At 34.9% G+C, this 11,830-nt stretch overlaps 2 protein-coding genes and 1 long non-coding RNA gene across 4 annotated transcripts; all 3 read left to right on the plus strand.

Moving 5' to 3' along the window:
- The first annotated feature begins 71 nt into the window (after nucleotides 1–71).
- Nucleotides 72–2,757, plus strand: LOC110807210 (NAD(P)-binding Rossmann-fold superfamily protein). Of its 2 annotated transcripts, XR_002538418.2 has the most exons (7): nucleotides 72–436; nucleotides 645–817; nucleotides 1,188–1,379; nucleotides 1,491–1,647; nucleotides 1,747–2,073; nucleotides 2,325–2,397; nucleotides 2,508–2,757. XR_002538418.2 is itself a non-coding variant. In XM_088208647.1 (6 exons), exons 1-5 carry the CDS (start codon nucleotides 208–210, stop codon nucleotides 2,058–2,060), a joined length of 1,065 nt encoding a protein of 354 aa, XP_088064773.1. In that variant the 5' UTR covers nucleotides 72–207; the 3' UTR covers nucleotides 2,061–2,073; nucleotides 2,325–2,757. The 2 variants fall into 2 exon arrangements, 1 of the variants encoding a protein (XP_088064773.1); XM_088208647.1 differs by having other exon boundaries at nucleotides 2,325–2,757.
- A 1,164-nt stretch (nucleotides 2,758–3,921) lies between these two features.
- On the plus strand, nucleotides 3,922–4,383 carry LOC148269036 (uncharacterized). Its single transcript, XR_015820181.1, has 2 exons — nucleotides 3,922–4,009; nucleotides 4,101–4,383. It is a non-coding gene; the product is annotated as an uncharacterized LOC148269036 (long non-coding RNA).
- Nucleotides 4,384–5,225: 842 nt separating this feature from the next.
- LOC110807230 (dihydroflavonol 4-reductase/flavanone protein) lies at nucleotides 5,226–11,361 on the plus strand. The gene is made up of 9 exons (XM_022032291.2): nucleotides 5,226–5,534; nucleotides 6,453–6,537; nucleotides 6,683–6,783; nucleotides 9,057–9,182; nucleotides 9,268–9,388; nucleotides 9,489–9,573; nucleotides 10,149–10,262; nucleotides 10,363–10,402; nucleotides 10,938–11,361. Exons 1-9 carry the CDS (start codon nucleotides 5,358–5,360, stop codon nucleotides 11,088–11,090), a joined length of 1,002 nt encoding a protein of 333 aa, XP_021887983.1. The 5' UTR covers nucleotides 5,226–5,357; the 3' UTR covers nucleotides 11,091–11,361.
- Nucleotides 11,362–11,830: the final 469 nt, after the last annotated feature.

An 11,830-nucleotide genomic window follows, 5' to 3' on the forward strand; every position in this document is an offset into this window, starting at 1 on the left:
CATTGAAAAAGTAGATAATTAATAAGCTGGGTCTACTGGCTTAGTTGGTAGGCTGCGTTTTCAGAGTAGCGACAAAACATGAAACTTGTGGACTTTATTATTACAGCGTTTCCCATCTACTCTTCTCCATCTAACCAAAACTCAGCTCAAGTTTTATAGATCAGAGAAGAGGGTGTTCAAGTTGAAGATCCAGCAGAGCCGGTAGACATGGAGGGAGTGTTAATGGTGGGTGGAGTTGATTACAGAGAGAAATTATTATACCCTGAAATGGGAAAAGGTGGAGGGTGTAGGATGAAGGAGACAAGTGCTGGATTTTTGAGTGGAAGACAGAAGAAATTGGTGTGTGTTACCACTGGTAACTCTTGCTTGGGAGTTCACATTGTCAAGCAACTCTTGGCTCGTGCTTACCTTGTTCGTATCACCGTTCAAAACCAAGGTATCTTTTATATTTACGTACACACGCACAAATACATATGGGTTTCTTCTTCTTATCTTCCTCTTCTTCTTCTTCTTCTTCTTTTGGTACTTTATTACCAAACTTGAGTCAAGTGAGGATTTTGATTATTATTTTTTAGTAACTGGAATTAGTTAATTAATTAAGTAGTTGGGTTTGATTTTGTGAATGAAAATTTTGGTCTGAAAAGTGGAAATTGAGGAGATGAAGGAGATGTTAGAAGAGGAAGAAATGAATATGGTGGAGAGTGTAGTGGTGGCAAAGATGGGAGATTTGGGCAGCCTTTGTGAAGCTTTTTCTGGTTGCCATGCTGTCTTCCACACCTCTTCATTTATTGATCCACATGGTCTCTCTGGTTATTCTGTAAGTCATTATTTACTCTGATCGACTCTTTTACTATACATATATTACTAAAAACACACGCAAACATGTATATAGTAATATGTACAGTAACATATAGGGTTATGTAGGTTGGAGTCAAATTGTAGACTGGAGTCGGATTATCCCCTATGGTTGATACATATGGGCCACCTAACGAATGAAACATAGGTTCTTTAAAAAAACAATAATAAGGAAAGACCTTGAGACATATTAGGTCTCTTATGATCATATAAAAGTGAATCTAATATGTATAAACTGACCTCTTTACGAATAATATCTTAAATATTGTGTGTGTGTGTATATATATATATATATGGGGTTTAGAAATGATGAGATTTGTGAAGATTTGCAGGAAAAAATGGCAATTTTGGAGAGGGAAGGAGCAAGAAATGTGGTAGAAGCCTGCAGTAGGGCTGCATATGTGAAGAGATGTATTTTCACTTCTTCTCTTGTTGCTTCCATCTGGAAGGTCAACTCCTTCAACTCCAGCATGCTTATTGATGAGACTTGTTGGAGTGATGAAGATTTTTGCAGACAGAATAAGGTCCTTAACCTTAGTTATTATATACTTAAATCTCAACATTACATACAGACATTTATATATATTTCATATATACATATATATAACAAGATGTTGAAAATGAAATAAGGACAGCTTTGGTTTGCACTGGGAAAGACAATGGCGGAGAAGATTGCTTGGAGAATGTCAAGAGAATTGAGAGTGAATCTTGTTACCTTATGCCCTGCCCTTATGATATCTCCATCCTCCTTTCAATGTTCTGTTACACACACCTCTTTGCCCTATCTTAAAGGTATTAGATATATATCATCCATCCCATTAGTGAGTCTTTTTTGTAGAGTTCCTTAGTACATATTTAGAGTCTTATATATGTATATACACATATATGTAGGTGGGCAGATGATGCTACAAGGAGGGGTGTTGGCAAGTGTAGATGTGGAAAAGGTGGCTGCTGCACATTTGCATGTTTACGAAGGTATGGATAATGGAGCCAGCGGGAGATATTTGTGTTTCGACAGAGTGGTGAAAAGGGTAAGCGAAGCAATTGAGATTGAAAATAGGTTAAAGATACACGGAGTCCTGTGGAGAGGAAGACCAGTGGATGATGATGAAGAAGAACTTCAGACCAATCTCACTAACTCTAAGCTTCTCAAACTGTTACTTCAATCTTCTCTATCCTCATCTTGCAAACAACAGGCTGAATAGTTGCAAATTTGTTGTAATCATTAATCTCTTCTTTTTTTTTCCTCTCTTTTAATTAATCGCAGCAATTCACGAATTTAAGAAATAAAAAATTTTATGTACTTAAAAGAAGATTTAGTGAGACTGGATTTACTTTTAACAAAATTTTATTTTACTTGAGAAGATTTAGTGAGATCTACACTAAGATTGGATTTACATATTAATTTGAAACTCAACATTATAAAAACCCACTTTCCTAATTAGAAGATAAACATTGATCATTTTTAGCTCTGAAAGAAAACCATGAGGAAGACAATCGTTGCTGCGTTTTGGTTGATGCTTCTGTTCATCTCCACCCCAGGTAAATGACGTCTAAATATAATAATATTAGGTCTGGTTATATGTATACACACACACACACACACACATGTGAAAAAATACTGATAATAGATTTGACGATGGTGGGTGCAGGTGGGGTAACGACAAGCGCTCCTAAATTTTGCAGGGACAACTTCGTGCAACCAGGTGGATGCTCAGGAAGTCAGTGTTATGAATTCTGCAGCTCTAAACGTTATAAACATTATAAGGAACTCTTTGACTGTTCATGTGTGGATAGTAAAACTTGTCAGTGTACTTATCTTTGTTAAATCATGTTATTAATAATTAAATAAATGAAAACAATGATAATAAATAATTCAGATTTTAAATAAACATTTGATTAGTTCCAATATATTTTTTCAATTCTGTTTAAAGAATTAATCACTTGCTGATCATAGGAGATAAAAAAATAAATAAATAAACGAAAACAACGAATCTAATGAAATAACGAGAAAATAAAGGAAATTGAGATAACAAGAACGAAGCAAACAGTTTGCTCGAAGAAGAAGAAGGCTAAGACTTGCGGACGTATTCATATTATCGATAACTAAATCAACAAATAAATGTGGGTTTACTAAATCCGACCGATCATACAACATTAATATTAGTTTTTAATAAGAATATTTAATTATATTTTTGTAGTTAGTTTTATAAATAAATATTATACAAGAAATATAATTTATTCCCTTTTTATTTTTGAGAACAAAAAAAAAAAAACTAAAGAAACGTCAATGGCGAAGGTTGCGGAAGAAGAAGACGAGCAAATCCCAAAATCGTCACACGAATGCAAAACCCTTTGGCTTTCTGATTTTTCTTGATTTATTTTCTTCTCTTATTTTGGTAAGTTGTGACAGAAGATGAGACTTGAATTTGGTAAAATGGAGAATCTGAAATTAAATAAAAAGCAATGTGAAAATTAAATGCAAAAGATTTATGTTTTGAAAATTTATGTTGCTTGAGAAGATTTTGTGAGAGATGAGATTAGATTTTAGATATTGTTGTTCAAAAATAAAAATAGAAAAATGTATAGATATAATCCAAAGTCAACAATATAAAAACCCATTTTTTAGTGTTGGGTTTGTAAGAAAACCATGAAGATGGAACTGGTTGGTGCATTTTTGGCCGTGCTTCTCCTCGTCTCCACCCCAGGTACAGTTCAAAATTTCATTCAAACGATGTAATTTTCTGCCTATTACCCATATATTAAAGGGAATTTTTCATTTTTATTAATTTAATTTTTTGGATGACCACAAAATGTGTAGTATAATTAAATAAGTCAATGAAAATATCAGTTACCAAATAACGGTAAATTAAATCATAAAAATTAAATAACCATTGAATAAAAAATTTACATTGCTTTTAATTTTCTTCCACATTTTTAGTAATTCGACCCTAAAATGTTTCTAACAAATAAAATAATTTTCTTTATTTTAAATTATAAATTTAGAGGTTAAAAAATTAAAGGGGAAAATTATAAAAACCCAGTCTTTTCATTAGAGCGTTTCATCATTTTTTGGGCTTTTGAGAGAAAACCATGAGGCCTACAATCCTCGCTGCATTTTTAGCCACGCTTGTTATGCTCGTCTCTCTCCCAGGTACTTTTTTAATTCATGTTATCGCTTTTCAATATGTCATTTGCGTGAAAAATCAGCGCGCTTATTATGCATTCGGTGATGGTCGGTGCAGGTGGGGTGATGCAGAACCCTCCGGGCTTCTGTGACGACTTGTTTCCTACGCCGGGTTTGTGCACGGGAGCCGTATGCAGAGCCCTCTGCGACTCAAACAATTACCGGAGGCTCTACAGCATTCAGTGTGCGGATAGCGGAACCTGCCGATGTACTCATCGTTGTTGAATCATATTATTATTCTTAAATAAATGTCGGACGGGGATTATATCAAATATCCTTTACACCCGCATTTAATTTTATTTTGATATAATCTATAATAATAATAAAGTATTAATTTTTAATTAGCATATCAAACAAATTATTAATATATTGATTCAAACCGAACCAAATAAAAAAATAATAATTTGATTCATACCGAAATTAAAACCATACGATCCAGTTCAGTTCCCACCAAAAAAAAAAAAAAAGTCCTTAAAGTTAAAACAGCTCGCAAGAGGAAGATAAGGAGAAGAGCTAAAGAAAATATAAAAAACTTATAATTTCTTCTCTAAATATCGAAAACAAAAGTTACTATATTTCTATTAAATTAATTGAGGAATTTTTTTAAACTTTACTCGGTCAACGAAATTTATGTCATCGAATATTTGATAATTTATAGCTAAAATAGATTTATTAAAATACTTAATCTCTCTTGAAATTTATATTTAGAATATTATCATAAATTCATAACCAAAAAAAAAAAAAATATTATTTTGAGTTGGTATTAAATTTAAATGACATGAATTTTATGCCTTAATTGCATAAAAATAAATATAATTTTTTAAAATAAAACAGTTATTTTTAATTTATTTATTTTACTAGGTTGATTCAAATTTAAATTAGACTGAAATTAAATGAAAGAAACTTCTCAAATCAAATATTAGAACAATATAACTTCAAATTAAGTCGGATGGAAATAGACCAAAATTTAATTTTAAATATTATTTATATATATTTTATTTTATTAAAAAAAATATTAATTGGTTGGGGCTGCATTAAACCAAATCCTGGTTTAAAAATTTTTCAAGTAAAGATGAGACTAAATATTATTTGATTCAATCATTTGCTCTCATAGCTGAAAACTATTAAAACGACACATTTTCGTACAATCTTTCGTCGTTTCGTTCCCTGGGAAAAATCACCCACTCCCTTCCTATATTCCTGCGCGTAGCCAAGGAAAATTAGAGCCGGAGGTCCACTTTCCCCTCTCCCAAACAAACCAAGAAAAAGAAAAGGAAGTGGCCGAAAGAGAGACAACTCAGTGAGGATCAAAGAAATGGGGGAGGAGAGAGAGGATCCACAGAAGCTGAAGAAAATAGCGGCGGCGGCGTACGACTACGACAACGACCCTAGATGGGCCGATTACTGGTCCAACATACTAATCCCTCCCAACATGGCGTCTCGCCCCGACGTTGTCGATCACTTCAAGCGCAAGTTCTACCAGCGCTTCATCGTTCGTACACTCTCCAATTGCTACCTCGTTCTTAATGTCCTAATTTGTCTCTGTAGATTTCTGTTTTTGTGAATAGATACTTCGTGGGTTCTTCTTGCTATGCTTTCTCCATTGGTCTAGAATTGATATCCTCTAAATCTCATGTCCGTCTTCTTTTTGGTTTTTTGGGATAATTCATCCGGATTTTCTTTTCTTCGGCTACATGTGCACATATATACACATTTACATATTGTTTTGTTGTGGAATTTTTAGTTGATATTTCTTTTTCTCCAAGTTGGGGAAAGTGGATTTTGTTTTTCGTCATTTTTTTCTTTGGCTCGAATGTTAGTCCGTATACTTTTCCTCTTCTGGTTGCTACTTTCAATTCTTTCTTTGATTCTTGATTACCATTCTATGCTGTCCAGTCGATTCTGTTTAGAGTTGCATATCTTATGTGTTTATGCTATTGTAATTTGTAAGTGTAGGGTGATGTCTGCGGGTTTGGGTTTTGTTTTTTTGTTTTTTTTTTTTAGAGTTTTGGTGTTGGTTGTTGGTCAAATCTTAGACGATAGTTCATTTGGGGTGTGTTTTGCACCTTGACTTTATGGAAGTTCATTTGGGATAAAGGATTATTAAATCCTGAATTACTACTTATTGCTACCCGAGGATTCAAAGAAGCCAGAACTAGGACCTTGGAATCAGACTTTCCCAATTATATGAATGCACCAATGACTTGGAAGTTGGAAGGTTGTATTTTTCTTTCCTTGGGTGAAGATTGCTCATTGTCTGATGTAATTACATCATTTCACATCGAAAATTTGCCATGTTTCTGCAGTATCATATCTTCTGCAGCAAAGAACTATTTTCTTTCCTTTTTTTTTTTTTTTTTCTGAAATAGCGACGGACTATTTTCTGATGCTGGCATATGTTCATAAGCAGGATCCTGAGCTTATTGTGGAGGCTATGGCTTCAAGCACATCATCCTCATCTTCAGCAGGACCAGCAAATGAACAAGCTCGACCACGTAAGTCAGGTTCAAATTGTTGCTTTAGTTACAGAAACAGGAAAGAGAAACCTGAAGCTTTACTAATACCATTCAGAATAGTTCTGCGCTAGAAAGGAACTCTTTTTTATTTTTTCATTGAATTGGGAAAAAATCTACGGTGCAGGTTCAACTACTAGGACAACAGGGTCGTCAGCAGCAGCAGGTGCAAATCCGAATTCCTTGCGTTGGGATCGTCAAACAATACAATTTTCTATCAATGCTTGGGTAATACTGCCTTGTTTTCCTTTCTGAGCATACACGTGAGTAAACCAGATGTAGAACTTGTGTATAATTATTGGAGCTTACAGTACTCTTGTTTTGATCTGAACATTTTAGGAGTTTGAATTCTTGAAACTTTGATGAATTCTTGGTTTTGGGTAACCCAATTAGTTCAAGTTGCAATTTCCTGAATGCTTTATGTTTCTTTCCTTTCTCCTGAAGTCTTGACTAGAGTCCATGTTTAAAAATATTCTTTGTTAGCCAGAAACAAATTTGTCTGTTTTGTATAGTAAGTTTGTGTTGCTTTTTTGGTGTAAAATTGGGCATACCAATTACTTAGATTAAAAAGGAAATAAAAAGTCTATATTAGGCGATAGTATAGTAAAAGAGAGGGAGGCAGGCAATTTCTAAATCTTCTCAAAGATTAATAATGAGAAGCAATATACACGTGTGGTACTTGATGATGATCGGTTGCTCGTTTATGCAAGAAGACATTATAGTAATTCCTGGTTTTGTTACCTTGAGACTCTAAACAATTGATTCTTGCTTGATCTCAGTTTTGCTTTCTTTTTGAGTCAGTATAAGCGCTCTTTGGAAAATAGATATGTATTCTGCCAGAATTGCATGCTGGGGAACATCTAGATAAATTCTTATTTTTTTGAGAAAATTCTTTAACTTGAAATCTTATCTATTTGGATTTATAACCAAATCATTTTGAACTATAGTAGCTTTTAGTTTTTTAGTCAAACCTTGTTGGAGCGTACATTGGTCATTACTGTAATTGTGAAGCTACTTTTATTTTGGTTTTCTTGACAAGATTTAGGATGCTATGGGTCTATTGATCAGGTTGGAGAGTTCCCAAGATTGTATGATAGCTTATCCACTGCTAATGTAGTGCCTGTTTTCCTAGTCTTAAAGTAGATTTGGATAATCAGAGGACAAAACAAGTTGAGCAGGTGACTTCTGCCATCAGAATCCTATCCTGATTGCCACTATATATCAGTGCATTTTTCTTCTTTTCTATGGGTGATTCTTAAATAGGTACGGTCCCTTTTCCTTCTTAGAAGTCCTGGGAGGATTCACACATGTAAGATAGAAGCCAACCCCTCAATCTTAGGGTTAGAAGAGGGATAATTTCTGGTTGAGCATGACCAAAAGAGAGCAAAGGTGAAAGAGTAGGTTCTCATAAAGGAAGAAAAAGTGCATGATGGTAGATGGCAACAACTTCTGTATAAGTTTACACCATAGTTGGATAAAATTAGTAAATAAATGGAGAGGAGCAGAAGTAGAAGAGCTTCTAGCAATGTTGTAATTGGCATAACCCTCTACAACAACCTTCGCCAACCACTCCTTTACTCCATCTCAGAAGTCTGGAACTTTGAGCTGTTTATTTTCAAATCTGAATGGCAGGTTCGCCAAAAAAAGCTGCAAGAGGCCCAATATATGTGATTGAAAGGAAGCAGAAACAATAAAATGGTTAATTCTGGAGAAACTCATCTATCCCTAGAATTAGACCATATCCATCTACCACCAATACAGGAGAAAATCCAACAAATCAGACCTGTCTTAAAGATCCCTTAATTTTTCTGCGCAAGTCCGAGAATTGTTTTTTGCGGAATGCACATGGATAGTGAGGATCATGCTAAGATAACCCCGATCACCTCAGAGAAGTCACATGCTTCCATAGAGCCTCCCTCTCACTACCTTCGCCTTCCCCATAGACAGCTGTAAACACCTAACTCCATCTTAATGCCCTACATTTCAACTCACACAAGACAGAGCAATCATCCCTGTGCCAGTCCCCTAACTCCATAGCACACATATTTCACAAGACAATACTGCTCCCAGCTACCCTGGTAGCCAAGAGATCCCTCCATCCAACTTCCCTCACCTTTCAAATGCACTGAGTTAATTGGTCTGCGAAAGTCTTTATCATAGACTCTTGAAGGCATACTATATCCAGTTTCCAAGAACAAGAAAACTTTAATAGCTTTATTGTTCTTCGTCTAGAAAGTGTCTTCTGAATCCTGTTGCATTGGTTGTTCGATATTGAGAAGTGAATGACTTTTTCTCTAAAGACAAAGAGAAGTATTTGGTACTGGTATCACAGACATGATTATGTGACGCTAAACGTTCAGATTGCTGGAGAGTTTCTCCATAATGTAGATTGTAGCTTTTAGGTATAAAAATTAAGAAACCATGTTTCATCCTCATCTTTTAGTAAACTAGGCACTGTTTTAGCAAATATTCATATTTGATCACATGTTTATTTCCTGTAGGTTTCTGTTGTGGCTGTGCTTGCGATCTTCCCACTTGTGCCTAAGAATCTTTCGAATAGGGCATATCGGCTGTCCTTTATGGGTACAGCATGTTCGTCTCTGTATTCGTTGTACTCGCTATATGGGGTAATCCTTGTTTTCACTTAATCATTCTCCACATAGTTTTATGTTGCTGTTCCTTTCCCATTGACCTGTACTATATCCTTCACAGAGACCGAGGGCATGGAATTTGCAGGCGCTGCAAGTATACTTCCAGTCAATAATTGCAACCAAAGATTTTATCTACTTCATCTATTGCCTAACATTTGTCACTTCTCATCTTTGTCTTAAATGTAGGCTTGTTTTCATTCTAAATCATAATTACTTCTGATTTTTTGTTCTATGTTATACTTGTATCTGGTATGATGTATTGATTTTTGTTCCTCTTTGCAGTTGCTTTAATTCCCATTCTATGCCGGGCTCTTGAACATGTTGCTAAGTTTTTACGGCGTAATTTTAGTCGTTCCACTTTATACAGGTAAAATTCTTTAGTAAGTTAAACTTAAATTGAGAGTTTTGTTGAATACCATTTGTTTGATTTGCATGGTCCATTGTAGTTAGTTTAATTTGCTCCACTCAGAAGTTCATAGATTTTTACATGGGATATTTTTTCATAGCATTAACACTGAATGGTTTTCACATGGGATATTTTTCCCCTTTCTTGATAAAGGTTTTCACATGGGAGGTAATTCTTATATGGATGCTCACCTTTGTATGAAATTTGAAATCTGTACCCCCTGATTGGAAATGTTTTTGTTCCTCTTCTTCTTTAGTATTAGTGTTTATACTTTTGCTCGTATCACGATATTTTGAGGCAAGAATGGTCTTAGCAGGTTATATTGGGCTCCATTCTCGTGGGCAACAATATATTTTTGAGAAGATATTGGTAGAAGTTAAAGCGTGATGGTCACTAGTTATTACTGTGCACTGATTCATCTTGTGTACATCTTTTTTTCCCTGACATGTTATTTACTGCTAAATAAATGCTTTTTTTCCTGTATGTCAGAAATTTTACTTCTTCTAAACTCTGATGCTTTCTTTTCTGATGAACAGGAAATACTTGGAAGATGCTTGTGTGTGGGTAGAATCAAACACAACTACTCTCAACATACTCGCTTCACATGCTGAGATTGGACTTGGCTTTCTTCTGATTATCTCTTTGTTCTCGTTAGTTGTTCACACTCCTATTCTTCCATGTTGATGAAGTTTACTTATAATATTTTTTATTTTTCACAATTCAATCTCTCATTTTTAATTAATGATGCAGATGGCAGCGTAACATAATACAGACTTTCATGTACTGGCAGGTTTGTTCCAGCCCAATATCTTTTCTGTTAGTTTGTTCTTAGTAAGAAAGAAGAAGATTATATTAAGTGAGAGGATTACTAGACAAGAGATTGAGGCAAAGGTATCCCTGGAAAATTCACGTGCTTTAGCCCGTAAGGAGGCCATGATCTCCACCTCATCAAGAATAGGTTGAGGATGTTGAATATGCGGATGGAAGATTCTAGCATTTTGTTCCGGTAGTAGAACAACCAGCATTTAGCAAAAAGAGTGTCACAGAATTAAATACATGTTAGGAATAAATCCAAAATTTAGTGGAATACATTTATGAATGAATTTGCTAACTAGTAGGAGATATTAAGCATATGAGATTTGGTTTGCTTAGGTTATTTGGATTTAATAGTTAGGTTGACGGAATGACTGGTGGTAAGTAGAGCACCCTAGAAGTTATTAATGTTAGTTAATATGCTACTACGAACCGCAGAAGTCATCAATTCTGAGGTTGTCATTATTGCTTTCTGCCGTTGTTCGATTTTGTCATTTGAATCTGTGTGGCAGCTTTTGAAGCTCATGTATCATGCCCCCGCGACTGCTGGATACCATCAGAGTGTGTGGGGCAAGATTGGGAGAACAGTTAACCCGCTCATCCATCGATATGCACCGTTCCTGAGTCGGCCAGTCTCTACTGCTCAACGATGGTGGCTAAGATAGAAGGACTTGCGCAGATGAAGAAGAAGAAGAAGAAGAAGAAGAAGAAGAAGAAGAAGAAGAAAATGTTCTATATAGTTGTTTTTGGAAGAAAAACTGATTGCAGAAAAGAGGACCAGTGGCTGGCGTCCTGAGATTATTAATAACTGTTTTCTTTCTGCGTTCACTGGTTTATGCTTGAAACAAGAATGATGTTGTCTCTTCAAATTGCCTTTTATGCCATGGCTAAACAATAAGATACTCTTATATGTTTTATGTCAAGTCTTTTACCATAGATTGGTTAGTAGCAAACTGTCTAATTCAATTTTCAGAATTGAAAACCAATCAAAATTTTGGCTATGCTTTTTTTCTTATACACGGGGCAGTGGAACCAGCAATTGAAATGGAGTTTTCGATTTTTTTCCATAAAATTAATTTCTACTATAATTTTTTTATTTTTGGATTAAACAATATTTGATGGTACTACCAGTCGACTTGGTTTTCTAAATCACTTGGGTTCCCCCAAGTTTCCTTTAAATATTGAAGGTGGGAAAATTTACAGCTCGCAACAATTTCTGTATGAAATTAGTAATCAAATTTTAAATATATATTTTATTTCAAATCATGAAAAAGACGGCAATCCCAATCCAAAGTTTTCAACCGTTGTGTCTGCCTTCCTGTCCGACACTGCACGCGCATAGATCAATATCAGGTAGCCTGCAACTCCTTGCAACAAATAATTAAAAAGTAAATCGCATGAAAGC

This window comes from Carica papaya, chromosome 1, assembly GCF_054855325.1.
Source record: "Carica papaya isolate Zhongbai chromosome 1, ASM5485532v1, whole genome shotgun sequence".
Lineage (NCBI taxonomy): Eukaryota > Viridiplantae > Streptophyta > Magnoliopsida > Brassicales > Caricaceae > Carica > Carica papaya.

Coding starts and splice junctions, on each gene's coding strand:
- LOC110807230 (XM_022032291.2), top strand. CDS start 5,358: ATGGGGGAGGAGAGAGAGGATCCACAGAAGCTGAAGAAAATAGCGGCG. Junction 5,535..6,452: donor AGTTCTACCAGCGCTTCATC/GTTCGTACACTC, acceptor GTTCATAAGCAG/GATCCTGAGCTTATTGTGGA. Junction 9,574..10,148: donor AGTCGTTCCACTTTATACAG/GTAAAATTCTTT, acceptor TCTGATGAACAG/GAAATACTTGGAAGATGCTT.
- LOC110807210 (XM_088208647.1), top strand. CDS start 208: ATGGAGGGAGTGTTAATGGTGGGTGGAGTTGATTACAGAGAGAAATTA. Junction 818..1,187: donor ATGGTCTCTCTGGTTATTCT/GTAAGTCATTAT, acceptor GAAGATTTGCAG/GAAAAAATGGCAATTTTGGA. Junction 1,380..1,490: donor ATTTTTGCAGACAGAATAAG/GTCCTTAACCTT, acceptor AAATAAGGACAG/CTTTGGTTTGCACTGGGAAA.